This window comes from Budorcas taxicolor, chromosome 2 (assembly GCF_023091745.1).
Source record: "Budorcas taxicolor isolate Tak-1 chromosome 2, Takin1.1, whole genome shotgun sequence".
Classification (NCBI taxonomy): Eukaryota; Metazoa; Chordata; class Mammalia; order Artiodactyla; family Bovidae; genus Budorcas; species Budorcas taxicolor.
The window spans coordinates 157496760-157523291 of NC_068911.1; the positions used below are offsets into that span (position 1 = coordinate 157496760).

The 26532-nt window shown below is 40.8% G+C and overlaps 1 protein-coding gene across 1 annotated transcript in view; it reads right to left on the reverse strand.

Annotated features, from left to right (window-relative positions):
* Positions 1-2081: 2081 nt before the first annotated feature.
* The window catches only part of DOCK10 (dedicator of cytokinesis 10), a 306412-nt gene continuing 281961 nt past the window's right edge, over positions 2082-26532 (reverse strand). Inside the window, exons 48-56 of the mRNA XM_052636059.1 lie at positions 23619-23725; positions 21731-21853; positions 21497-21610; positions 13297-13443; positions 10970-11180; positions 9105-9295; positions 7138-7238; positions 6353-6491; positions 2082-2198 (exon numbers count right to left, since the gene is read on the reverse strand). Coding sequence (XP_052492019.1) covers positions 2082-2198; positions 6353-6491; positions 7138-7238; positions 9105-9295; positions 10970-11180; positions 13297-13443; positions 21497-21610; positions 21731-21853; positions 23619-23725 — 1250 coding nt within the window. The remainder of the gene's footprint in view (positions 2199-6352; positions 6492-7137; positions 7239-9104; positions 9296-10969; positions 11181-13296; positions 13444-21496; positions 21611-21730; positions 21854-23618; positions 23726-26532) is intronic.

Here is a 26532-nt window from a genome sequence, read left to right on the forward strand (position 1 = left end):
GACACGCAGACATGTGAAATGATAGCTGACAACATAATCAAGGGGAGAAAAATGGATGACATGGGTGTAAGTGTTAAGGCAGGACAGGGAATTAGAAGTCTACATGAGCAAAGCTTCTGGAAAAGCTCTTTACTTCATCTGTTCCCCCAAGAAACAGACTCTGATGTGGAGATTTATATGCAGGAAATGTATTGGGAGTCCATGTCTCCTGAGAATCCTTTTCAAAGGATTTGTGGAGAGAAGGAGATGAACTGTGGTGTAGTCTCAGGTTGCTCTCAAGTCAGAGCTGGGGAGCCTGGATGGCCATTCAGAGTCATCTTGAATTGGGACAATGAGGCCAGGCCATTGCCCTTCCTGCCATCAACCAGTCATTGAACATGAGTTTCCTAGAGAGTCAGCTGCTGGGGAAACAGGAGTCTCAGCCCTGAAAGGTGGCTCTGGGTGTCCTATCACAGTGGCCACCACAGATGTGAATTCAGCTGAGTCCTGAAGTATACGGGCTGGGTTGATGTGGTGGGGGGCTTCCCAGGGGGCTGAGACGGTAAAGAATCTGCCTGTAATGTGGGAGGCCCGGGTTCAGTGCCTGGGTCATGAAGATCCTCTGCACTGGCAGGCAGATTCTTAACCACTGGACCATCATCAGCAAAGCCGTTGCTTTGGTTTTGTTTTGTTTTCAAGTGAGTAGAACACTGTGGGTCTAGTGCAGGGTGTATGTGTAGTCAAGCAAGCAGGACCTGGACTGGCTGACATTTCAATGGCTAAAGAGTGGTCAAGTCTAGCTTCAAAAAAGGCACAAGGACTTCCCTGGTGGCACAGTGGATAAGAATCAGCCTGCCAATGCAGGGGACACAGGTTCAGTCCCAGGGCTGGGAAGATTCCATATGCTGCAGAGCAAGTAAGCTGGTGAGCTAGTGCGCCCATGCGCTGCAACTACTGAGTCTACAGGCTGCATCTACTGAAGCCTGCTTGCCTAGAACCTGAGCTCCACAACAGAGAAGCCACTGCAATGCAGAGTAGCCCCTGCTTCTTCCTGCAAGTAGAGAAAGCCCGTGCAAAGCAACAAAGACCCAGTGCAACAACAACAACAACAAAAAAGGTACGGAAGTGCAATCCCACCACAAATTTATAGAATGGAATATTTGTGCAGAGTCCTAAAAATTACCATAACCCTTAAGATTCTGATTCAGTGTATCTTCTTCCGATCAGTCTAGTTATCTCTTGGGATTGGAAAACCCTGGTCTGTCTAGCTGATCTTTGAATCTTTGTCCAGCTGAGGTTCAAGTCCTTGTCCTGACTTCTTGCGAAGGCATCATAAATCATAAGTAAGACTGCATTCAGCAGCTGCCCGGTCCCAGGAACCACTTTTAGTGGCAACTCTCCCACTCTTCAAGAGGGAACCAGATGCAAAGTAATTGTATTTTTTTTAAATTTCTATGAACAACAAAAACAATTGTATTGTTTTTTATTTCTGTGAACAACAAAAGGCTTCCATAACTTCACATCTCATTGCTTTTAAGAGCACATATATTACAAATAAAGAAACTCCACAAACTTTAAAGATTAGTATTTATCAACACTTTTGTACACATACACAAATATTTTAATATAACAGTATCTGAAATGTTATTCATATAATTTTAGCACTGTCATAAGTAATACCTAAAAAGGTTCTTTTAAATTTGGTAAAAACCATATATTTTACAATCTTCTATTTACATCTGAAATACGCTTAAATGTTACAAAAACATTCACTTTGACCTTCAAAATATGTGTGCGAGGACTGGGTATTGAACATAATGTGACCGACAGCAGACTTACAGTCAGCTTTTGAATTACACATTCATTGGAATTTCATAGCAAATATTCAGCTTGGCTTGATCGACGTCACTCAAAGGAAAAAAAAAATTGTAAGAAATGTGCAAATCTGGAGACTGGCAAAATTCTCAAGCTAGCGAGGTAAAAAACAATATGAACACCACCATAAAAACTTCAAATAAATTAAATGTTATCTTTCTCTTCCCCGAGATTAGCTGCAAATTCAGAGTTCCCTTGAAGGAGGAGTGTCCGATGCTGCGGACTTCTCAAACTTCTCCACTGGGTGAGACAGAGACCGTGGGCAGAGAGGGAGCCGCCTTGTTAATTACTCGAGTGCAAGTTCGCTCCACTCCTCGCTTTGATGGGTCGTCCCGGTAGGTAATCTTCAGACAGGACAAACACAATGCAATAAAACAATAATAGAGAGGTCTGTGTTAATAACTTCAAATACAAGAGCAAAACCCAGAACACTGACTTAAAAATTTCCCTACAAGGAATCTGCAAATTTTGAAAATGCTCTTATCAAACTTCTTTGAGTTTTTTAAAAGATTATTTTAATTGGAGGCTAATTACTTTATAATATTGTAGTGGTTTTTGCCATACACTGACATGAATCAGCCATGGGTGTACATGTGTCCCCCATCCTGAACCCCCCTCCCGCCTCCCTCCCCATCCTACCCCTCAGGGTTGTCCCAGTGCACCGGCTTTGAGTGCCCTGTTTCATGCACTGAACTTGGACTGGTGATCTATTTCACATAAGGTAATATACATGTTTCAATGCTATTCTCTCAAATCATCCCACCCTTGCCTTCTCCCAGAGTCCAAAAGTCTGTTCTTTATATCTGTGTCTCTTTTGCTGTCTCGCCTATAGGGTCATTGTTACCATCTTTCTAAATTCTATATATATGTGTTAATATACTGTATTGGTGTTTTTCTTTCTGACTTACTTCACTCTGTATAACCTGAAGAGCTTTTTTACCCCAGCCTACATCTCAGCCATGTTGACCAGATTTAAAGTAGTTTCCTGATTCTCTTCAACTATCAGATATGTTTTTAAATGTGAATGAATCTTACGATGTGTTTGAGTAATTCTGGAATTTTATTTTATTTGAAAAAGTCATAATAAGTATTGTCAAAATCTGCCCCCAAAGAAAACATCTGAAGCTTCATTAAAATGTTTGTATTAATGGAAATAGGAGGAAAAGAAAATTTACCTTGACCTGATTTTGCTTTTGAAAATAATGTTAATATGCCCTAACTGTACTTCCCTGTCAGATCTGTTCAACTAATGATATGCGAACACAATAACAATACCAGAAACCCCAGGTGCCTCTAAAACCCTGGTGCAGAAGAGGCTTAATGAATATTTAAAATTCCTGTTTTTCTCACTGACTTTACACATTACCAGGCTTTGGCTCTCCTGCTTTTCCGGGAGACAATGGCTTCTCTGTCCCCACAGCGTCCATGTACCTTATACTACCAATAAGTTCTCCTTACGATCAGTGTCACAAGTTCTGTTTAAATACATTGGCAAACAATGTATCTGAAACTCAAAAAGCAACTTGCCTTTGGATCTGGCCTGCTTGGCACCATAACAGAATAGATGTGTTCCCTCCCCTGTTTTATTTTTTTTTAATATTTGCTATCTGTTACCAGCGTTGACTTCACTATGCTGTCATCCTTTTAAACGAAACAGACAGCAAATCAGCATCTTATGTTTCACCCAATAGTTACATGTATTACTTTGGCCTCCATCAAAAGAGGCTTTTATGGTTTTTGGCCATTTATAAAATAGCTTGGCGTCCTGGCTGTCTGAAAAGTGACTGCCTGCTTGTCACTTTAGCAGCTCCGTGTCCACATCCCCATTTTCACACATGAGCATCTACTTCATCCCGCTCCATCCCACTCCTTATACTGAAGGTTCTTTCATTAAGCAGTGGCTTTAGTATTTGCCTTTTACCTTAGACTCTTCTGGACACTCTCGGAAGGAACTGCATAATCAATTGTATTTCTGCTTTTCTATGTCTGTCTATCCATTCTAACTCTTTCTATTGTTAACAAGTTTAATGGTAGAATTCCTCTCTTCACTGTAATTATACATGTATCTGTTTCCAGAATACGTGGATGAGTATGGAGGTATGTAAAGGTATTCACGCGTCACAGATTAAGGCTCATTCATGCATTATAGGATTATGCTAAAATTTGACTACCCTACACTCTACTAGAGTGTCAACCCAAACTTTAGGGTCAAATGCCTTTTTAGTAAAAATATTGAGGAAAGAAGCAAACATTTTTTGTTATAAATCTGAATTGAGATTTACACCCACTTTTTAAAACTACTTTGGACTTTAAGGATCCCATCCTTTGCTATTTCTGACATTACAACCAACTCAAGACACTTATCAATATTTGTCATAAAGACAGCTCATTTTGCTGCAGAATACATAGTTTTGCTATGGTTAACTTAAACTTATGGTTGATAATTATCAATTAAATAGTGTCTCTTCTAGAATCTCCTCTTCAGAGTTAGAAGTGAATATTTTTTTCCTCATTTTAATCTCAGATGGAAATGTGGAATGGCCATATAATAGAGTTAGACATTTTTAAGGAAAACTTTTTTTTTTTTTTAGGATATCACGAACAGTGTAGTCATTGTCCATATATAAAATGTATGTGACAAATCACTATAGAGGCTCAGGACCAGGAGAAAGTTTATCTTTCCTGCCAACAGATCTATTTCTTTTGCTAAATAACAAGACCTGTGTAATCCATTAGTTTCTTTACGTCAGTTTCTAGGAAACCCAGAGTCAAATTCTGCTTCTGTTAGCAAAAGTTTTCTAGAAAAAAAGTTATTTTCCTCCCTCTAAATCACCTGGTCGTTATCTCTGTTTTTTTTTGTTTGTTTGTTTTCTTTTTTAGCCCTTTGAGATATAATGAATCTTCATTTTGGATACAAATGAGCTCAAATATATTTTAGAAGTTGATAGGACATATATTTTTCTCTTAAACACTAAGTTGTTAATTAGCTTTTTGATTTTAATAGGCTTTTGATTTTAATACTGACCTACCTTGAAATGGAAACAAAAATAAGCATTTACAGAACGCTTGTGACTATGGAGGTGTCTGGGGAAAAGGAACAGGTAGACCAGAAGGCCACAAAGGACAGAGTAGACATAAGGAAAGAAAAACATACCACTTTTGCTTACAGTACTGAGGGAAATACTAGACACAGAGGAACAGAAGCTGTATAAACATGGACCGTGACAGAGCTGCCAGGAAAAAAAGAGAAAAGCATTTTTGCCCAAAGTTTCAAGGTCAGATGCAATTTACAGTTGGAAACAAGCATTTCTTTGTCATCTTTTCCAATTGCTTGTTCTTTTTGTTTCACTCTCAGATTTATGATTTCCCCATCTGTTAAGGCATCACTCCTGAGTATTTAATTCCCATCACCCCTTAACAATTCCACACCAACACTTTCTCCACTAAAACTCCTATCCAGGGAGATTTTTTTTCTTTGCAACACAAGTCAAGTAACCATTTCTTTCTCTAACTGCTATGGAGAACTTAAAGTGTGGGTAGAAGGAGATGGAAAAGAAGAGAAAAAAAAATTTAATCAGAATAAAAGAAGGGTATGACACATTTCATGTTTTGTGATAGTGTTATTTATTAATAACACTAAACACTATTTTCCATTTCAGGAAAGGAGAGGGAATTAATACTTAATGAATGGCCACCATGCATGAGGCACTACTGGGAGATTAGCTCAAGTTCCCCCCCTCATTATTCTATAAAGAACACATCTAACTCCTTGAAGGGACCATGGGTGAAGAGACGTCCAGGTGGAGTGTGAGGGCTGATGGATGCTGGAGTAGGCCCAAACAAACTGAACTTGGTTTTGACCACTTGACTCTCAGTACCCCCCAAAGTAGTGATTATTGAATGTCCACATTTTGTGCAGTCTTATGGAACATACTGAAATCATGAATGAGTTGTTTGTGGAATGGAGGGTTAAGTTTATCCCAATCTGCATATCTTCTAGGGGCTCAGCCTCTGTAGAGGCAACCTTGACCATAAAAGTCCAGGACCCTAAGTTCCTGCCTTCTTCCTGAGAGTGGTGCAGAGACCCCTAGTGGCAGTACTTTGGAACTGCACATCCCAGCCTGGGGGTTGTGAGGTCCTGAATCACGGGCATTGGGCACGGTAATAAACTCGAGCAGGAACGTCACCCAGTGCTCTTGTTGTCTAACTAGGCGTCATCTGTTCTAGAAAACCAACACACATCTGGTTTCGATAAATATCTCTGAAAACTGGAAAGCATCTGGGTTCTCAATTTTCTTTTTCTACAGATTTTTCTCCAATCTGATCTCTCTCCTTTGAGTCAAGGGGTGATGTACATGGGGGAGAGAACAGCTCAGCAACAAGGTGTCGTGAAAGTGCAGGGATTTCAGTAGCAGGAAAAGAAAGAGACTCTTTCCTGTCTTTGTGGCATGGGAGATAAAAATGGGCACTTCCTATGCATAGAAGGGGAAAGCCTCACCTGCTCATTCATGATTGCCGAGAGCTCGCTGAGCATGTCCTTGTAATGAGACCTCAGTTCCTCCTGGTACTCCAGCTGGTCCTCCTTGATGAGGCGCTCATTCACATCCAGGGCCTGGCCACACGCATCTGCAAATTGCCTTTAGTGACGGCAATAAGCAAATTAGCAAGCAACCCTAGAATATGGCTTCCCTGGTGGCTCAACTGGTAAAGAATCTGCCTGCAATGTGGGAGACCTGGGTTTGATCCCTGGGTTAGGAAGCTCCCTTGGAGAAGGGAAAGGCTACCTACTCCAGTATTCTGGCCTGGAGAGCTCCATAGAGTGTATATTCCTTGAAGTCGCAAAGAGTCCGATACCACTGAGCGACTTTCACTTTCTTTCACTTTCAGAAAGTGGCAATTTAGAGACTTTCTTGGTGATCCAAGGGTTAAGAATTCGTCTTGCAATGCAGAGGAGGTGGGTTTGATCCTTGGTCAGGCAAACTAAGATTCCACATATATGTGGGGCAAGTAAGCCCCACACACCACAACTAGAGAGCTCGTGCACCCCAAGGAAAGATCCTGCATATGCAATGAGGATCCTGCATGCCTCAACTAAAGCCTGACGCAGCCAAATACATAAATATTGAAAGAAAACAAGATAAGAAAGTGGCAACTTGAAGTCAGGCTGCTGATAAACTAGGCTATGGAGGAGAGGGTCTGTCAGGTGGCTCCCTGGGGTCATTCATTCATGACGCCCTGTCTGAAGGAATTCAAGGAAGAACAGCTCAACAGAGAAAGTCTTACCTGAAGATTTCCTTCAAAAGCTTTACTTGGTTGTCAGGGTATTTCTTTGCATTGGTTTCTTCGAGAAAAGCCCGCGCATAGGCCATTGGTCCAGCATTAACCTATTGGGGAGAAGAGAATTGGCTAAGAATGGTAATATCTCCTCCATGGAGTCCTCTCCATGGCTAGAAAGAGGAGCCTCCACCATGTGGCCCCCCTAATTCTCTCACATCCCCTTGTATCTGTCTTATCTGCTGTCTCTAGACCAGTCAGTGAGCTGCTAGAGGACGCATCTGAACTCCACACTTCATTGCCATCCTTCCTAAACTTCAGTCATGTGGCCACCATGTCATGTTTTTGCTATATCCACAAATTCGGCAAGCACTGTTATTTTCCTAATAACTCTGAAAGCTAGACTCATCTTTATTTACTTAAATAAATTCAACATCTGTGAAGTCAAATTTTTGCTGGGCTAGTCACTTTTTCCCCTATAAACATTCAAGCAAACACACAGCTACTAATAAGAGACATTCCACAGTGCTCGTGATCTTGGCATCGTGCCGGGAACCACTGTTTTATCGTGTCTCACTGGACAGTCTGGCAGATTCTGGTCCAAGGAGGGACTTTCTAGATTTGCTGAATGAAGGCACAAAGCCAGGCCCTGGTCATGCTCACAAGCATGTATAGGCTCTCATTAGTGAAGGGGTTTGCATTCTTTAGAGCTTATGATCCTTGCCTGTCACTGTGGGGCTGGGAAGAATGAGGTGAAAGAAGGAGGAAGCCAACGCTGTATTTGAGGCATCTTCAGGGGGCTTTGATCACCAGCTGCTGCCCGCATGGTAGAGAGGACGAGCCATATTCTTCCCTTAGTTTCTTCAGATCCCTCTCAACCTTCCTCTGCTCAGCCATGTGCTGAGGGAAGCTGTCCCATTTGGAGTGAAACAATGGCTCTTTTGCCTTCTGGCTTTAAAGAAATTATTATCATTGAGTCAGCCATGGGCATACAGACAAGGGGTGGGCAGGGAAGACGAGAGCCAGGCCAGCATCAAGGTCAGTGGTACTGAGTTTTCCTTCGGCCTCAGCCTCCTGCATGGCTCTGTGTGGCACTGTGGCTGGCCTGCCTTTATTTAAAATTTTAATACGTTGTTCAACCTGGTTTTGTGAAGTTACTTTTGATTTTTAGACATGGAGCATTAAAGTAGTATTTTATCTTGATTACTGAATTTTTTGATGCTCCCTTAATTTGGTGCCCAAGGGAGATGCCTCGCTCACTGTACCCTAGTCTCAGCCCTGTCAGAGTATTTAGGCCCATGGCTTCCTCTTTGCAATTCCCCAGTAGAAACTGTGTCTGTCTATCATGCGTTGGCTCTCACCTCTCTCCCTTCTTCCACTAACTCTTCTCTCCCCTGAGTCTTCAGGTTTGGGGAGGGTGATAGTCTCTCAGTCTTATGCCCCAGTGCCTGCCCTCTTTGGTTTTCCTAAATACTGCTTATACATTCTCAAAAGAGTCTATTTAATTATATTCTCTTCATTTCCTCACTGGGAACAGGCCATCTGCTTCCTCTCAGGACCTTGACATAAATACTGATGCACATTTATGAATGAAAAAACATTTGAACATTTTTGGTTTTGAACAATTTTATAAGTCTGTCCCTGACAGATTTTAAAAAGCCATGCTAATTCATTCATTAATTCACTTGTTAGAACTTAGAATACAGAACACAGTTTATCCAGAGAAGATGGGAAAGGAGAGTTGAAAAAAAAGTTTTATTTCAGCTAAAACCTAAGAAAGATTTTATCTCTAGGTGTTTGGCACCACTAATGTACCTCCACAAGGAAACAACATTTTAAAGATTCAGATAAAGGTGTTGGATGGTATCAAAAACAGAAAAATGTCTCTTATACTCTTTGTCAAAGAATTCCAAGGGGCATCATTTTTGTACCAGGTTCCACTGACCATGCGCCTCTCAGCTCTGGGTGGCGCTCACCTTTACACTGACACTGCCTTGGAGTTTGAGCTGCAGTCTGATCATGTCCACTTCTTCCATCGTGCAAAGCTGATTAAGCTCGGAAACTTTCTTGGACATCTCATCAATCGCCACTTCAATGGGATTCAGTTCTGTGCTCGACTGGCTAACGACCTGTATCCTCTTCTTCACGTAGGGGAACAAGTGACTCGCTGCACAAAAGCAATACAAGAGCATTTCAAGGTCAAGGGCTAGTGAAAAGTCACGGGTTCCCCTGAAGGTCAGGATGACCCTGAGTCTCTGCACTCAGAGCATTCTATCCTGCATGTTCTCTATGTATGTGAGCTATTTTTCTCCTGTGTGCCATGCTCTCACACACCTCTTACTTTTCTCCCAGCTACTTTTGCCTGGCATGCTCTTCCCCACTTCACTAGCAACATCTCCTCATTGCCAAGGCTGGCCTAGACCTTTAGAGTCTCTAAACACTGGAAAGATGATAGTTTCCACCACAACTTTAGTTCAAATAAAAACTACACTGAGTCACAATAAAGAATGCTTGAATAGATACTGAACAGCATATACTATGGGGCTTCCCCAGTGGCTCAGTGGTAAAGGCTTTTCCTGCAATGCAGGAGATGCAGGTTGAGTCCCTGGATTGGGAAGATCACCTGGAGAAGGAAATGGCAACCCACTCCAGTGTTCTTGCCTGGGAAATCCCATGGACAGAGGAGCCTTGTGGGGTCACAAGAGTCGGACATGACTTAGGGACTAAACAACAAGCATATACTATAATAACTTTGTTCTAGTTTCTTTTTTTATTACAAAAGTTCTGGTAAAGTTTACTGAAGGTGACTGTTTTCTCATAGTTTGGATGTGGCTGCTAGCCACGTACCTACTGCAAAACCAGGATTGTTCACCTCTGAAGATGCCTAGAGTCTCATTCATTCAGATGCCTGTGTTCATTCCCCACAACCCAAGACTGCCTTAAGTTCCTCTCTGGGGGGTTCCCATTTCATTTCTCATGCTGGGCTCGCCTAAAATTCTTGCTTTACTTGGATCTTTTTTCCTGTCAGACAGTGAGCGCCTTGCAGGCAAGAATTGTGTTTTATCTATTTGAATGCTCAGAACAGTGTCCAACACCTATAGGCACTTTGTGAATGTCTGTGGAAAGGATGACCAGCTCATAGAATAGATCTAGATAGTATGGAAGGGATGGTGCAGGAAATCCTTCTGCATCTGTTTCACAGATGAGAAACCTGAATTCCTGAGTGGTTTAGAATCTTGCCCCAAAGCACACAATTCTGAGAGCAGTTGACTCTGCAATAACTGAGGGTAGGTTCAGGGAGAGAGGAGAGGAATGCTCAGAGTGCCTTTCCCAAGACACCATGACCATCACCACTGGAAGATCTAAAGGGAAGCGGTGGATAAAGTGACCTTAACTCTATGACAGTTTCTGTTTTGGCTGACTTGTCAAGGGTATCTTGTTTCCAAAGAGAAGGGACAAGAGGAAGTCTGGGCTTCCTGGTAAACATTTTCAAGTTAGCACATGTTGGGTCCTTGTCTGCAAGATTGAGGGGCTTCCCAGGTGGTGCTAGTGGTAAAGAATCTGCCTGCCCATGCAGGAGAGGTAAGAGATCTGGGTTCGATCCTTGGGTTGCGAAGATCCCCTGGAGGAGGGCATGGCAACCCACTCCAGGATTCTTGCCTGGAGAATCCCAGGGACAGAGGAGCCTGGCGGGCTACAGTCCACTGAAGCCCGCCAGACCTGACTGAAGCGACTTAGCGCGAATGCATGCATGCTGCAAGGCTGAAGGGTCTTGATTTCCCGAGTCCAGCCTGACCCAGGACCCTGCAAGGGGGACATGCACTTGGGGACCGGCACCTACTTGTCAGGACGGTCCTCCGCTTGCACTGCTCCTCCACGCCACCATGCTTCTTGCCCGACAGCGTGAAGGGCGTCTCAAAGACGAAGCGATTGATATTGTGGTGCATTTCGAAGTCTGTCTTCCGGTCCTCTATTTCCTTTTCCTCAAAGAATGGCGTCACATAGGTCACCTGGATGTAGGCGTATTTGGGGTCCAAATCCTTGGGATTCACCTGTTTTAACACATTGTGGGCAGAGAAAGAGTGGTGGGCCTGGGGTGCTCCTGGAAGAAAGGCGGGGAACCCAGTACCCCTGCAGCTTGGCGTCCTGAGCCGTCCCTTTTCCCTTGGATGAAAATGGCCAATGACATCATCTGAGGGCTGGGTGAATGGAAACCACAGAAAGAGTAATTGGCTGGACTGTGGTCAAGCAGCCAGATGGTGACAGAGCAAATCGGAGCCAGCGTGCTAAGTCCCTGGGGCTCTGAAATAAAAGTACTTGGCTATGACATAATATTTCATCTTTCATTTTCTTTCTTTTCTGTATTCAATATCTTCATCTTTGGCTTGAATCAAGCGTGTTAAGAGTGGAAATGTATCTCTTTTTCTCTCTATAATTAGCCATGTTACCTAGACTGGAGCCATGAGCTATGGGCTTGTAATGTGTTAGGAGGTTTCTCACTGGTTTGGAAGATTATAACCTGTCACGTGGTTGCAAACATTTTTCTTTTCAATTCCTCGCCTTCTCTAATCTGCAATAAGTTATTCTATATAACTTTTTAAACTAACTCTGCTTTGGTGAGCAGGCTTGACAAATAGCATAAAATGGAAAACAGGCAAAAGGTCCTTCCCGCTCCCTGCCTCTTTTCTAATGACTTTTTGAAGAGTTTTTAAACTTCTTCCAACTTTCTCCATCCATTCACGCATCCACTGCTTATCTAATTCGGGAGATTTGAGGAGGCTCGTGAATTAATTTGTAATGCTACTGTAGGATGGATATAATTATAACCATTTTTACAGATTAAAAGATGGAGACTCAGAGTGACCAACCAACTTCTCAAGGAAGGACCACCATGCTAAGTGGTAGCATGCTGGAATGAAGGCTCCAGTTGTTCTGACACCAAATTTGGCATTTCTCTCACCACTAGGAGCTGCTTCTACTTTCCATGTAGGAGGGAGACCATGACAGTGGTTTGAGTTTTGTCCCTCTTTAGGCGGAAGGAGTTTGCCACTTTCAAGTTAAGAATGAACACATTTGTAACAACTTCCGCCCAGATTCAGAAATCTAATCTTATATCCAGATGGTATATCCTTCTAAATACCAGCTTTGTAAAAGAGGAAAAGGATAAAAGACCTCTTTTGTAGCCCAACAGAGGCCAGTAGAATAGAGTGCAAACTGTCTTCTTTAGCTCCATCTTCTGTCACATTCTTCTATCCAACCTGTGCTTCAAAGACCTCCCGTTGCTCAAACACATCTTCCCCTAGACACCCACCATCACTGCATGTGCTGGTTTCTCAGATACCCTTTGCTTCCAGCAAATACCTTCTCACCTCTCACCTTACAATCCCCAGCTCAAACATCATGCCCTCTGTGAAGCATCGCCCAACCAAGAATGAGCTGTTCAGGGAGCCCCCAGCCCTGAGCTTTCCCTGTATGACTTGAAGGTGTAGACCGTGTCTCCTGTGGTACTTCACTGCACTCTATTTAACTAGCTCTTTGCACACATCCTCCTTTTCCTAGCCCCGTGTGAACTGTGAGCTCTGGAAGGAAGAGACTGTTTGCCCCAGCTCCTAGTTCTGGGCCTAGAATGCAGTAGGTATTCAATTAAGGTTGGCTAAATGAATAAAAGTGTATTAGAAAGATTCTGAGTAATCTCATTAGAGGATGTAAGTGTTTGCTTTCTGGAGCCGGGAGGAGGTTAGTTGGATGTTTGTAGCTTAGTACAATGGGATTGGCAAATCTGGTACTGTCACAAGAGGATAGATTTCAAAATTCTTATGACCCAGGAAGACCTCCATGACTGAATAAATAATTTCTTGCTATTTTCTCCCAGCCCATGATGGGGCTCAATCACTTTAACCCTTTGGTTGCTATTCAAATGCAAACGAACCATGGGAGGGGGGCAGGGGCTGGTAAATTGTTTTTAAGATTTTCTAAAAGCTACTCAAATACACAGGTACAAAGTTTTCGACTCTCCCCCTCCCATCACCAATCAGTCAACCAATAAACAAACAACCAAAAGAGCTTAGGTAGTTTACTTTGCATAGTCAGGCAAAAATTTAAAACTTTAATAAATGTAGTGAAGAATAAAGGAAATCAGTTCTTGCATCTGCACGAATATTCTCCTACCTTATTGGAGTCCTGGATTATCTTCACATTGTCTGCTCCGAATTTATCTGCATAGAGCTTGAGCAGTCTTTGAGAAATCTCAGAGAGACCTGTCAGCTTAGGCTCTTTATAAATATACTCTTTGCCTTCTTCTTCTTCAAAAAACCCCTACAGAAGACATATAGTGAACCACCAGTTTTACTAGAGAACTCCAACTGCAAGTCATGAGCTAAACAAAAACCATTTACTTAGATATTACAGCCAGTCTTTTGGTTGTCATCCATGCCACAGGTTAGCTCCCTATAAAATTCACAATCAGAGAAAAATGAAGTGAAGAAAGCAAAATATCATATTAGAATCAGTCATTAATGCAAATATTCCCCAGTCAGACCAAAGAACCTCCAGAGGTACCTTCCACATATTTTTCTCTATTAATAGAAATCACTGGTAATCCCTGCTTGTTATATATTTTAGGGGAAGAATGCCCTCCTGTGGTAGTTTGGTGTAGGACACAAAGTCTGAAGTACTCTGGTATCTTTTTTCAAAGAGCGGTATCATTTTTAATCAACACTTCTGAAAGTCTTGGAAACTAGCATAGGAAAAACTACAGGGGCACATGAAGGGATCTAAATGGGTTGATCCGCATCCCACATCCTCTGAGATAAAAGCCATAACAAAAATTACTTGTGTTATGCTCCCTAGTACTGCTACTTTAAAAATTATTTTACATTAATATTTCACGAGGGGCCCGATGCAACTCGGCTGTATGCAATTTCATCATTCAATTCACTTTACTGATAGATTGCTTACATTCTTGCAAAGCTAGACCTCATAAGATTGAAAGTAGTAAATTAACCATGTCATCATTTTTATGTCATAGGAGCAAGTAGGTTTTAAGCTCTGTTAATTTATTTATCTGTTTGGGGGAAGGGAAGATTCCTTTGAGGATACCGGGGGCAATCTTTATAATTCTTTCTCATTGAAGAGACACAGAGGCATTTTTTCCTATGGAAGACATGTGGCTTCAGATAACTGGAGAAAGTCTGCAGTTAAGAACCCGAGTGCATCTGGAATCTTCTGGCTGCAGAGTTTACCCTAAGGAAGCAACTTAAAAAATAATAATAATTTTGTTGGCTGTGTTGGGCCTTTGTCGCTGCGCGGGCTTTTCTCTAGTTGCGGAGAGCTGGGGCTGCTCTCTCTTTGGGATCACGGGCTTCTCACTGCGGTGGCTTCTAGTGTTGCGGAGCACGGCCTCTAGGGAGTGCGGGCTTCCGTAGTTGCGGCAGATGGGCTCAGGAGCTGTGGCTGCCTGGCTCTAGAGCTCAGGCTCGGTAGTTGCGGCCCATGGGTTTAGTTGCCCCGTGGCTTGCGGGATCTTTCCAGATCACGGATTGAATGGCGTCTCTGGCAGGCGGATTTTTTTTTTTTTACCACTGAGCCACTAGGGAAGCCCAGGAAATAACTTTTAAGGGCTGAGTGAAGATACTAGAGGTCATAAAATATCTCAGCTATACTTTTTTTTTTTTTGCTTGTTTTATATTTTTGACCATTAAAAACATACTCGTTATATAAAAAAATGGGTAAAATATTCCAATGCTGGTTTCTTTTTGTTTCCCAGACAGCTAATGTGAGGTGATCTAAGAATACTGATTACAACTCACATCCTTATGGTGCTTTATACTTGCAAAGCGCTTTCATTGGTGTTTGACCATCACGAAGAGTATACTTGGTATCATAAATGGGCTGTCACTGACGACAAGGAACAAGGCACATTCACCAGCACACTTCCTGTTAAGCAGGTAATCGCCTGTTTCCTTGCTGTTTCCCTGATCGACTCTGGGCTATTTGAAGGCAGGAACGTGTCTTGTTCCACACTGCGTGTCCAGTGTTTAGCACAGTGCCTGCTCTTAAGAGAGACATCCCTGCTCGTTAGTTGAATGAATAAACAGATGAATGAGGCAGTTCTTAGAGAGCATACATCTTAAAAGCATGTATTTACACCAAGTATAGCTTGAAAAGATTCCATTGTTTTTGGTACAGGTGTTTTTATTGAACAATTTCTCTGAGAAATGTTCAAGACCAATACAGCGGATTGTGAGTACCTTGACTCGAGACTGCTAAAACAGTGATGTGTGATGTTAAAAGTATGAAAAGCCTCTCCTTATCATTCTTCTGGACTCTGTAGGGGTAGTGAGGTCTGATCCTATCCCACATGATTTCCAGCCTGCTAGGTTTTTTTCTGTTGATGCTTTATGGAGTTTTGTCTGATTCAAGGTCAGAAGTAAGTGGCTAAAATTGACAGACTGACACCAAAGAGAACTGACTTCTGAGGCCATCAACCAGAATCCCCACAGGGCAATAGCTCAAGCAACATTTACCACTTCCATTTCAATGAGAAAAGTTTCCAAATTCCAGGAAAAGATTTTTTCATCAAGGTGTGAAAACTAGCACAAAGAAACATTTTCACTGTGAATTTTTCCCCCTAACAAATTTCTGAGTCCAGAGTTAGCAGAAAAGGAGTGGTAAGAACAGTATTGTCATTCGTATGAACTTTGTGGCCGTGGTCTTGACCTGTGACTTTCTTTCATTTTTACTCCTTGGTCTGGAGGATGGGAAACAGTACAGACTTAAGACTTAGGAGACCCTAAGGGCAGTGCCCAGGACACAATAGGCTACCGGTGATTGTTGGCTACGAGGAGGATAACAGTGATAACAGTAATAAAGGAAAACATTGTCAAAGCAATCTGAGTTCTGGCTAATATAAGGCAAGGCTTCCCTGGTGGCTTGGCGGCAAAGAATCCGCCTGCAATGGAGATACAGGTTTGATCCCTGGGTCAGGAAGATCCCTCAAAGAGGAAATGGCAACCCAGTCCAGTATTCTTGCTGAGAAAAGCTCACAGACAGAGGTGCCTGGTGGGTTACAGTCCCTAGGGTGGCAGAGTCAGACAATCCTGAGCACACACATATACACACAATATGAGGTAAATAGTTTAACTGAGCTTTGAGTGCTTAAAAATACATACTCAAGTTCTCTTGCTTGGGAATTATACTTTTCCTTATTGTAAATGGACTACTGATGCTTATTTTGGTATTTTGGTAAGTGATTGATCAGAAAGAATTATGATTAGAATTAATCAATTTATAGAACATGGAGATACAAACCTATTGAGACTGTTTTATAAAATGAATAGAAAGGAGCTGGTGTAGCAGAATAAATGTTAATTTGCTATCTGCCCGAGTTTGTGTAAGAGCTTATGGAGCCAGAGAAATGGCGGCTCTGAAAATGGTTAGGATGTGAGCTTGCCTTTTACCCAAGGAAAGCATTAAAGCAAAGCCCAGTGAGGAACAGGAGACTATCTTAAGGAAGTTTAATGCTCTGTCCATGAAATAATTGACTTATAAATAAGGACCCAAGGTGAAGAAAACCTAGGGGCAGTTTCTCTCTTGCTTTTGCTCTGAAGTGATAAGAAAAGAGCATTTCAAAGCATCAGGAAATGTGACCTCTGCATTTCCCTAGCTAGTCTGACTTTTTAAAGTGTCACTTTACATGGCAACAACTCCCTGATCTGCCGTGGTTAGGAATCAGCACGTGTCCTAGCTAAACATGGACTTTGAGTCAGTAGAGTTAACATGCACAGATTATGAAACTTCAAGGCAACAGGTTACGATAAAAATATACTTCAACAAATTGACAACAAAATCACCGGCTCCTTCTTAGATGTTTTCGTAGGTATTTCAGAATCCTGCAATAGCTCTAGATCATTACTGGGACATCACATATAAGTGCCCCTGCTATTATAGTCCACTGATTCAATGCTCACAGCGGAATGCATCCAAAGAGGAATCTAGTGTATAAAAGACGGGTCAGAAAATCATAATAGGCTGAATACTAAGAAAAGAAAAACTTCACAGATGCAGAGAAATGGTTTCACAGAAATATGAACCCAAATATGAACACAATTATTAGTATATATATGTTCCTCAGTGACTTTCATATAAGAGGGGAGCCAGAAGGGTATATCATACACTGACATGAAGGTGATGGTTGTACACAATACAAATGCTCTTTCCTCCGACCCCCAATCCCTTTTTCTATCAAGATTTTAAAATGTATCTACACCCATGTAGGCATGATTGAGAATCACGGAATCACAGAATCAATCCTTTGATGAATAGAATCAAATTCCCCCAGGCCTTTTACTCATTTCATCCCAGGGCCATCTGATGTTTTAAGTTATGCAATGAGCATTCACTTACTTGCTTTCATGCTAAATACCAGAGCCTGAGGATTTCATTGATTACAGTGGTTGTTTGATCACTACTGGCAATTCATTACTCTTAAAATGAGTACTTCAGGGACACTTGGGGGGATGTTTCATGTAGTCAGCTCTGTGTAAAATTTCCATAGTCAATGATGCCAGGGTGTTGGATTACAAAAGTCATGCTATGCAAGACTTGCGTTTTTAAAGTTCTTGCCACAAAAGAACAGTTGTCGAATTCTTTTCCAGGGTCTGGCTCACAGCAGACATAACATTACTCTAGTCAACCCTGTAAAGTGAAAGCACTAGTCTACAGGGGAAACTAAAAAATATTTACACAAAGGCCTTTGTGGAGGCAACGAGGTGAGCACATATTATATTCCCATAATCCTTGGAGCATGATTTTGAGACATCAATTTGAATATTAAAAAGTGAATTTTACAGGGACATAAGGTACTATGATGAAAAGGAAACTATGTCTGACCATGGCGATCATGCTAGTGAAATAGTCGAGATTTTAAATTATGTCTGACCATGGGGATTATGCTAGTGAAATAGTCAAGGTTTTCTCTTAGATTTTTAGCACCTTCATTCTGCACACGTTCGAGGAATGTGCCAATCTATTTGGTCATTTCTTTATCATCAAATGTGAAGTGACGTGCATTGCCTGCTGTCATTGAACACAATAGGTCACGTTCTCCATTTGGTGTCTGGGGGCAGGTATCTGAATATCATTTGAACAGTGGTGACTGAGGAGTCATCAAAGTGGCTGTTTATCACAATGACCTCCATTAGCTCTCCTTTGTTCAAAGGCAGCTGGGGTTTGAGTTTACAGAGTACCATGTTCAGGCATGTACTTGGGTCTGCAGATTTAACACGACACTTTGCTTTTTAAGCTCACTTTGACTTTCAAATCAAAGACAACTGAGGATACTAGCAGCATGCAAAACAGTCAGGTGCACGGTCAGCACACTTTACTGAGAAATCTGCAAAAAGAACAAGGTTAGGACATTTGAAAGTAGCGCTCTCCCATCCTTCCCCTTTCCTCCCGAGTCTATTTAGTTAGAGGGGTTTCCAAGTATTCTTTTAGTAGGTGAGTTAAGGACCCAGGACCCCAGATTTACAAATGAAGGTAGAAAATGCTGATATGGTATGGATAGGGGAAGGGATTTAAAGAATTACAAAAAAGTATGTAATAGTCAGAGAAGCAGAGCTGTGGACAATGTGTGAATATTGAAAGAATTTGCCTTGCCAGTTGGGTTTCCCTGGTGGCTCAGACAGTAAAGAATCTGTCTGTAATGTAGGAGACCTGGGTTTGATTTCTGGGTGGGAAAGATCCCCTGGAAAAGGGAGTGGCTACCCGCTCTAGTATTGTAGCCTGGAGAATTTCATGGACAGTGGAGCCTGGTAGGCTATAGTCCCTGGGGCCACAAAGAGTCAGACACAACTGAGCTATGAGCACTTTCACTTCCAGTTCTTTTCAAAAATAATTATTTGAGCCACACGAAATTGCCATCTTTGTAAGTAAAAAATGGTTGAATATGGGAAGTTCATACAGTTCAAATAACAGGGAAAATCCTGTGTCACAAATCTCTAGGTGCTGTTATATTACTGCCTTTGGCTTGTCCTCCAATTTTTTTTACATAGATTCTTTTTACATCTCAGGAGACTTAACCTGATTTACTGTAGTTTATCACTTATACTGGGAATTAATACTGCCACCTTTTAGAATGCTCAGAGCTCACTACTAAAGAGAGTCCTATTTCTCCACAATACTCATTTTATTTGGAAAAGGCATAGTCCTTTAAGGACCCTAGAAGATACCCACCAATGGCCGTCACTACAGCTTTTGAAATTCTGCCCACTGCTTTCTTCGTAATCAGCTGCAACTCTGGTGGCCTGAACTGAGCAGGCAAGTTCCAACAGTTAGTCTACTATCCATATATATCAAACATGTGGTGCCCATGTTTCTCTGTGTGCGTATGTGTGTATGTGTAGCTTTTCATACTACACCGACCTCTGTGCTGAAAGATATTAGATATGAAAAGCAAAGTATACATTTTTGTAATTCAGATAACTGGAATAAACACAATTTAGTTCCAGAAATGCAGGATGACTGCAAAATGAATGGAAGTGGGATTATCTTACCTTGGTACTGAATGTTCATTTGCACAAAAAAGTTAAGGTTCAGTAAAACCATACGGAGGGAAGTGTGAGGCTTATTAGGGCATGCAAATGGAGAGAGAGAGAGAACTTACCACAGCCTGGAACAATCAAGACCAAAAGAAGAAAAAAGTAAACATCTGAATTAAAATCTCATTGGAAAGGAGCATAATTGTTTCGTTTCCATCTGCCTAGTAACCAGCATCTTAGACGTTGGTTGGAGAAACCATCAGGTTCGCATTCTGGTCTCTGTGACCAGAGAATACTAATGGCAGTTCATTACTTTTTCTTTGGAAAGATCGCCCGAATAGTTGTTGACTCAAACCTAGGTTTGCTGAACTCACATCTTGTCTGTCACTTCTGTACTGCTCAGTTAGTTTGTGGCCATTCCTGGAAAACCCTTGTCTTTCTCCTACAATCTCTCAGCTCCCACATTCCCTTCCTGATGGGGTTTTCTGCCATTTTTCTTGTGAAGCTTTCATTAAGGTCAAGACTTATTTGTTTTTTCTTTACTGCTGGTTTGAAAGATCATGTCCTTTTCTCTCTCCTCCTCTCCTGCAGATTCCCACATTTTTCTCTCCCAGTACACACTCTCACTTCAGATGGTTCAGATTCTTTTCCTGGGAATTCAGAAATGTGTAAACTTAGCTTCTTTCTGTACGCTGTATCCACAGTCCTGATGCTCTTGTGCAGTGGGGGAAATCTACATTGGGTTAATTTGTTTATGGTAAGTGGCTACACTTTTCTTTCCAGGGAGACAGCAGCCATCTTGATTAATTCAGATTTTAGTTTTTAAACTGCCTTTGGTGATTACAGGACAATGTATATCTTCCAAAAGACTTCAGTGGTAAATGATTTAGAATGACCTTGCTGAATTTGATGCTTTTATCTGCAGCCTTAAAAGAGTCTGAGGAGGACAAGAAGCCATGTGAAACTGTGCTTTACATGAAGGGAGAAAAAAATGGAAGACAGAGGGGCTGAGAGTCATTCCAACTGTGAAAATAAAAGGATGGAATGATTCTCCATGAAAGTAATAGTATGAAATATGTATGCTGAAATACATTAGGGTTATAAGCCCTCCAGGAAAGAAACAGGATGGTCCTTGGGTTTATCCCACTTAAAGCACTGCTCAGAGACATTCATAATTAATAAATAACATAAGTTCATTTTACTTTTAGGCCAATGCTATGGCTAGCTAATATTTTCTATCTTGTTCATTATTTATGCAGTAAGCTGAGAAAAATCACTTTGAAATGATATTGACCTGTAGTATAAGAAACAAAACAAGCAGATTACTTTCTGTGGAGAAGCAGTGATGATTTGAAAGTAGGAGAAAAGAAAATGAATGATTTTAAAGTCAAAAGTTCATGGCTTTAATATGGTAGAGCCCCTAGGAACCTTTTATTTACTGGAATGTTATGGGTTGCATTGCTTAAAAATATTCAATTAAATTTCACTTTCAAATATGATGTAAACCTGTATTTAGACGTTTTGGGGAGAACTGGAGGAGGGTGCTGAAGAAGTGACGTCTTTCTCCAAGAAATTCAAAATCACTATTTTAACTCGATCTGTATTAGGACCCAAGGAGGGCTCTGCTCATTTATTTTTCAATTTAGTACATTTCTCTGGCTAAACACATAGACCCTCACACCTAGAGAAACACTCAAATATACCCAAACATATCCCTACCCTCACCCCACCCCCTGAGTCCTTTGGCACATATAGTTAGATGTCTCGTTAAGAATGAAAGACAGCAATCAACTACTCAACATTAAAGCTCATATTAGTAGGAAGCTTACCTGCCCATAAAATGCCACACGATAGTAGCGACCGAAGAGTCGCTTCTCTGAATTCACCACCTCTGCAACTTTCAGGTATGACCGATGAATATCGTAGTAAAGGTCGGATAATTTCTGAAAACAGAAACAAAGGGTTTCATGAAGATGATGCCAACATAAAAAATAGAAAATCGTAAGTAATTCTCTGGTGTAATGAAGGATATTTGAACTAACTCCTGGGTTTAGAACACCTACTTTGAAGTCTCTCTGCTTCTCAAAGACTGCAATGATGGGTTTGTTGACATCAGCGATGAGCTCATATCTCTCAGACTTCCAAAGAAACTCCACACACATATACAGCTGCTCCACCAGGATATTCTGCAATTCCCCAAATGAAAATGAGATTTTACACAATGAAGACTGTGTCCCATCCCTGAAACTTGCGTTCGAAACTACTGCACTGTCAATCTTTTTCATAGTGGGATTTCTGCATCCCTCATCTTTGTGACTGGCAGTTACATCCATCCCGGGAAGTATAGTGGTGTCTTCTAGGATTCTTCTCTTTCCATAACCTTATTAGTCCCTCAAACTTGCTAATTTAAATCTATGAAACGTATTCAGATCTGTTAGGGTTTTTTTTTTTTCCATTCCCACAGTCATAGGCTTAGATCAAACTCCTGTTTATTCACACCCAGACACCATGAAATAGTTTGCAAGCTAAACTGTTTTCCCTCTCCAGTTCGGTCCGACTGGTCCTGTGTGTAGCTCTCTAGTAATCTTTCTTCCAAAGACATCAACCTGATCATGAGCTTGCCACTGCCCCAAACCTTTCCAGTGCCTATGAACTGCTCCCTAAACTCTCTAGCATGACATTGAAGGAGCTCCAGAATCAGGTACCAACCTCCCTTTCAGTGGCCCTCTCCTTCAGCAACTTGGCATGGACTTGGCACTTTGGCTGTACCAGATGGTACCACACCATTCTTAGGATGCTTTGTAATTTGCACGCTTTTGCCTGTGATGTTGCTGCTGCTCTTTTGAGAACCTTAGTTTCTCATCTTACACTTTTTAAGTCCTAGCAAATGTCAAGACCCAGTGCAAAAGTCTGCAGAGCTTTTATTTATGTTCCATCATCTGCATTCTAATTATTGTCATGTAAAAAATTATTCCCTTTTTAACTGCAGCTGTAGATGATGCCTAGATTTAGCTACTGGGTCTTAGAGTGGTTGCCCCCACCTTGAAGGATGTTTATCTTTCACAAGATTCTAAACTCTTCAAGAACTGGGATTATGCCTTATTATCTTTGTCTCTCCAAATAAATTTGCCGTATTTATCTTTGTCTCAATGTCTCACATATACTAAGAGCTTAATAAATGTTCAACTGAACCAAGTTATATACTTTCTAAAGCAAGTGGATATTACTGCTGGAATGTTTTCAGTGTCTTTTCAGAAAAGATTTTAAACAGTTTGAAATAGTTAATGCAAATGTGTAGTTACATTTACTATGTGCAACGTACATTAAATTAATGTACAGCCTTATGTAAGATTTCTTTAACATGTCCCCCAAGATTTGTTTTCTGAATCCTTTTTTAAACCTATGTAATATTATGAATAAAAATTAGGTTTTGAAATATTTTATTTACTTGAGGAGGGGAGCTCTATTTTCTTCACTTGAATTGTTGCTAAGTAACTCCTGGTAGAAAGCTTCTTTTGAAAAAATAACTGTAGTCTGCATACCAGGAGGTTTTCTGCAGAAACTAGTGAGACTTTTTGTTTAAGTCGACTTGCTAATAAATTTTCCAATGCACTAAAAAAACTGACCAGCTCAAACAATTTTCAGCATCCCTTACCATATTTACCAAAAGACCAGAGCTTTTATATTTTGTAGAAGAGCGATTGTATAAATTTGGGTCCATCTTAGAGAATTAAAAGTTAGCTTAAATTTTCATTGAACATTACACTTCATCAGTGGAATCTGATATCTATTAATCTAGCTTAATTTTAGCTTGCATTTTATTTTGCCTAAGTCATGTTATAGGGTAACTTTGATTTTGGAATGAGATCTTCTCCTTCCTACTTAGTTTAATGTTACAACTCAATGTATCTTCTTTCTTAATTACAATATATTCTATAATTTTCATCTAACCTCATTGTATGGTGTGTCTTGCATGCCCGAATCTTCTTTCATTGCCCCTTCTTCTTTAATATTTGGTGTAATGCTCAGAAAAGCTGGCCAGCCCATAGAGAACATGCCTTAAGAGGACAAAGGAAAATACAACATTATTATTTGAGCCAAATCCTGCTTGGATTAGATAGTGACTTTGTGTTACATGATGTTACCTGTGGTGGTTCTAACACTCATACATCAATGAGATAGTTAGATTATGACTGTTGATAAATACTCTGCCAGGCAACCAGTTTTCCCTTTTTAATAATTTTTGTATTGTTCTCAGCTGACCTGCTTTCTCTAAGGAGCTATTAAGGGGTTATGGACAGAACACAGGCTTGTGGACTGATGTACTTCAATGTTCTGGTTTAATTAGCTTTTTGGAGTCTGTATCCCTTGTTTGTTAAATCAGAGACATTAATATCTAATCTCAAGGATGCTGAAAGGATTCAAAGCATTAGTATTTGAGAAAACATCCGGTCATCACTGCCTTCTAAAGACAATACACAGTACTCACTAACTTTCACTCTTTCGCATTATTTAGAAAGCGTCTCAAGATTTCTTAGCTTCATGGGCACCAAGACAAAGAAAGATGGAACTCTGCAGATGCATATGAAAATAGTTGATAATAAGTAATGTGTCCAGACAGGGGTCAGATCAGAACATTAAAGGAATATGAGAGGTTAAGAGCACAGTCTGGAGTGACAGACCAGCCCTTGAACATGGCCCCATCACAAGCTAACCAGGGAGATCTGGGGCAGATTGCCTAACTTCTTTAGGTCCTATTACCTGTAAACAGGCAGGGATAACAGCATCTAACACATAGACTCCTTACTGGCAATTAATTGAGATACTTCCACAACACAGAACTTACTGCAGTTGCCTACCTTGGAGCAAGTGCATTTTAAGTTATAATTAATACTTTTGTGTATATTTACATTTTTAATAATCAGGTCATTGGCTATGTGACTAAATTATCACCCCAAAACATGCTAGAAATGATAATGATAATAATTATTGCAATTGAATCTTTGTATTAAAAATTCTACTTTCCAACTTTTTATTAGCATTTTTGTTTGGTAATTAAGCATATTAAAATATATGAGGCTTGAATAGAGCAGGAAAAGCCATGACATAGTACTTCCTGGACAATGATGGTTGTTAGTACAATTGAAGAAGCTGTATTTTCTGGAGTCATCTACATTCACCTCTATAGTTCTTCAATATCCACAGAGAATCGATTCCAGGACCCCCAGCAGATATTAAACTCTACAAATGCTGGTGGTCCAATGGTTAAGACTCTGCACTCCCAATACAAGGGGCCCTGGTTTGATTCTTGGTCGGGGAACTAGATCCTACATGCCACAGCTAAAAGTTTGCATGCCACAACTAAAGATCGCACACACCACAACTAAGACCCAACACCACCAAATAAATGTTGGGTTTCCCAGATGGTTCAAATGGTAAAGAATCTGCCTGCAATGCAGGAGACCTGGGTTTGATCCCTGGGTCGGGAAGATCCCCTGGAGAAGGGAATGGCTACCCACTCCAGTATTCTTGCCTGGAGAATTCCATGGACAGAGAAGCCTAGTAAAGATTCGGACATGACTGAGGGACTAACACTTCCTTCTCACAAATGTTCAAGTCCTTTATTTTAAATGACATAGTAGGATGAGCCCTCTGTATGTGTGGATTCTCACTGATGGAGTGGCTGGTTGAACCTGCAGATCTGGAATTCCCGCACACAGAGGGCCAACTGTCTTCCTATCATGTGTGCACTGCAGTGAAGGGACAGTTTACTTCTCTGACTTAGAAACATCACAACATAGAAATACATTGAAGACTTCAAATACATGCCAATGAGCTTCAGGTGTACGGCAATGAATACAGATTGCTAATGCATCATAAATAATCACCTTCAACATTTAAAGTTTATAAAACACATACAGTAGACCCTTAAACAACACAGATTTGAACTGTATGGGTTCACTTAAATGCAGATGTTTTTCAGTAAGTACATACTGCAGCACGCCACTGTCTGTGGTTGGTCAAATCAATGGACGTGGGTATGCAGGGCCAACTGTAAAGTTATCCCTGGGGGTTGGGTGTCCCAACCTTCTCATTGTCCAAAGGTCAATAGGTATATATATTTTTCTCAATGGATATATTATTCCGATATCATCATTGGTCTAAATGCATTTAGATCTTTTTTTGAATATTCAAGATTTAGACAACATTTTGGGCTACAAGTTCCCACAACTTCTCAAACTGACACCTAGTTTTATCAGGTTTCTCAAAATAGTTTTTATGGAACTGTATGGTATCTGATTATGAAAAAAACAGATGAGGAGGAAGGGCATGTTAAATAAAACAAGGATGGTTTTGATGACTTGCCTGTATAAATAGGAAGCATGAAACTGAGCAAGGAGACCCTTGAATTTTATCATGGACATGAAGTATGAGGCCAAGTCTGGTGTCTTTTTCAAGGCCCTCAAACAAATGAGCATACTGTCTCAGAATTCACTTTGGTCATTTGGTTCAAATATCTTATTTGCAAAATCCATTGAAACTCTTTGGGAGATATACACATATTTAAAAGAATAAGGGACCAATTATGTTTCCAAAATAATATAACCAAAGTCCATTTCCCTTTTGTTTAGATATTTTAATCTAAACATTTAAATATTTGTTTCTCTTGTTCATACACTGAGTTTTCCATTTCATTTTGAAAGTTAAGACAGTGTTATGAGACAGATTGAAGTTCATAAACTGGGTTTGAGCAAAACTTTACAAGGATACATTGTTTTTTTCTTTTTTACAAAGAATAATTCTTTGGTTATTGTTACAAAATGTTTATCAGATGTTAAAGATGGAATATTTTTAATTAAAGGAA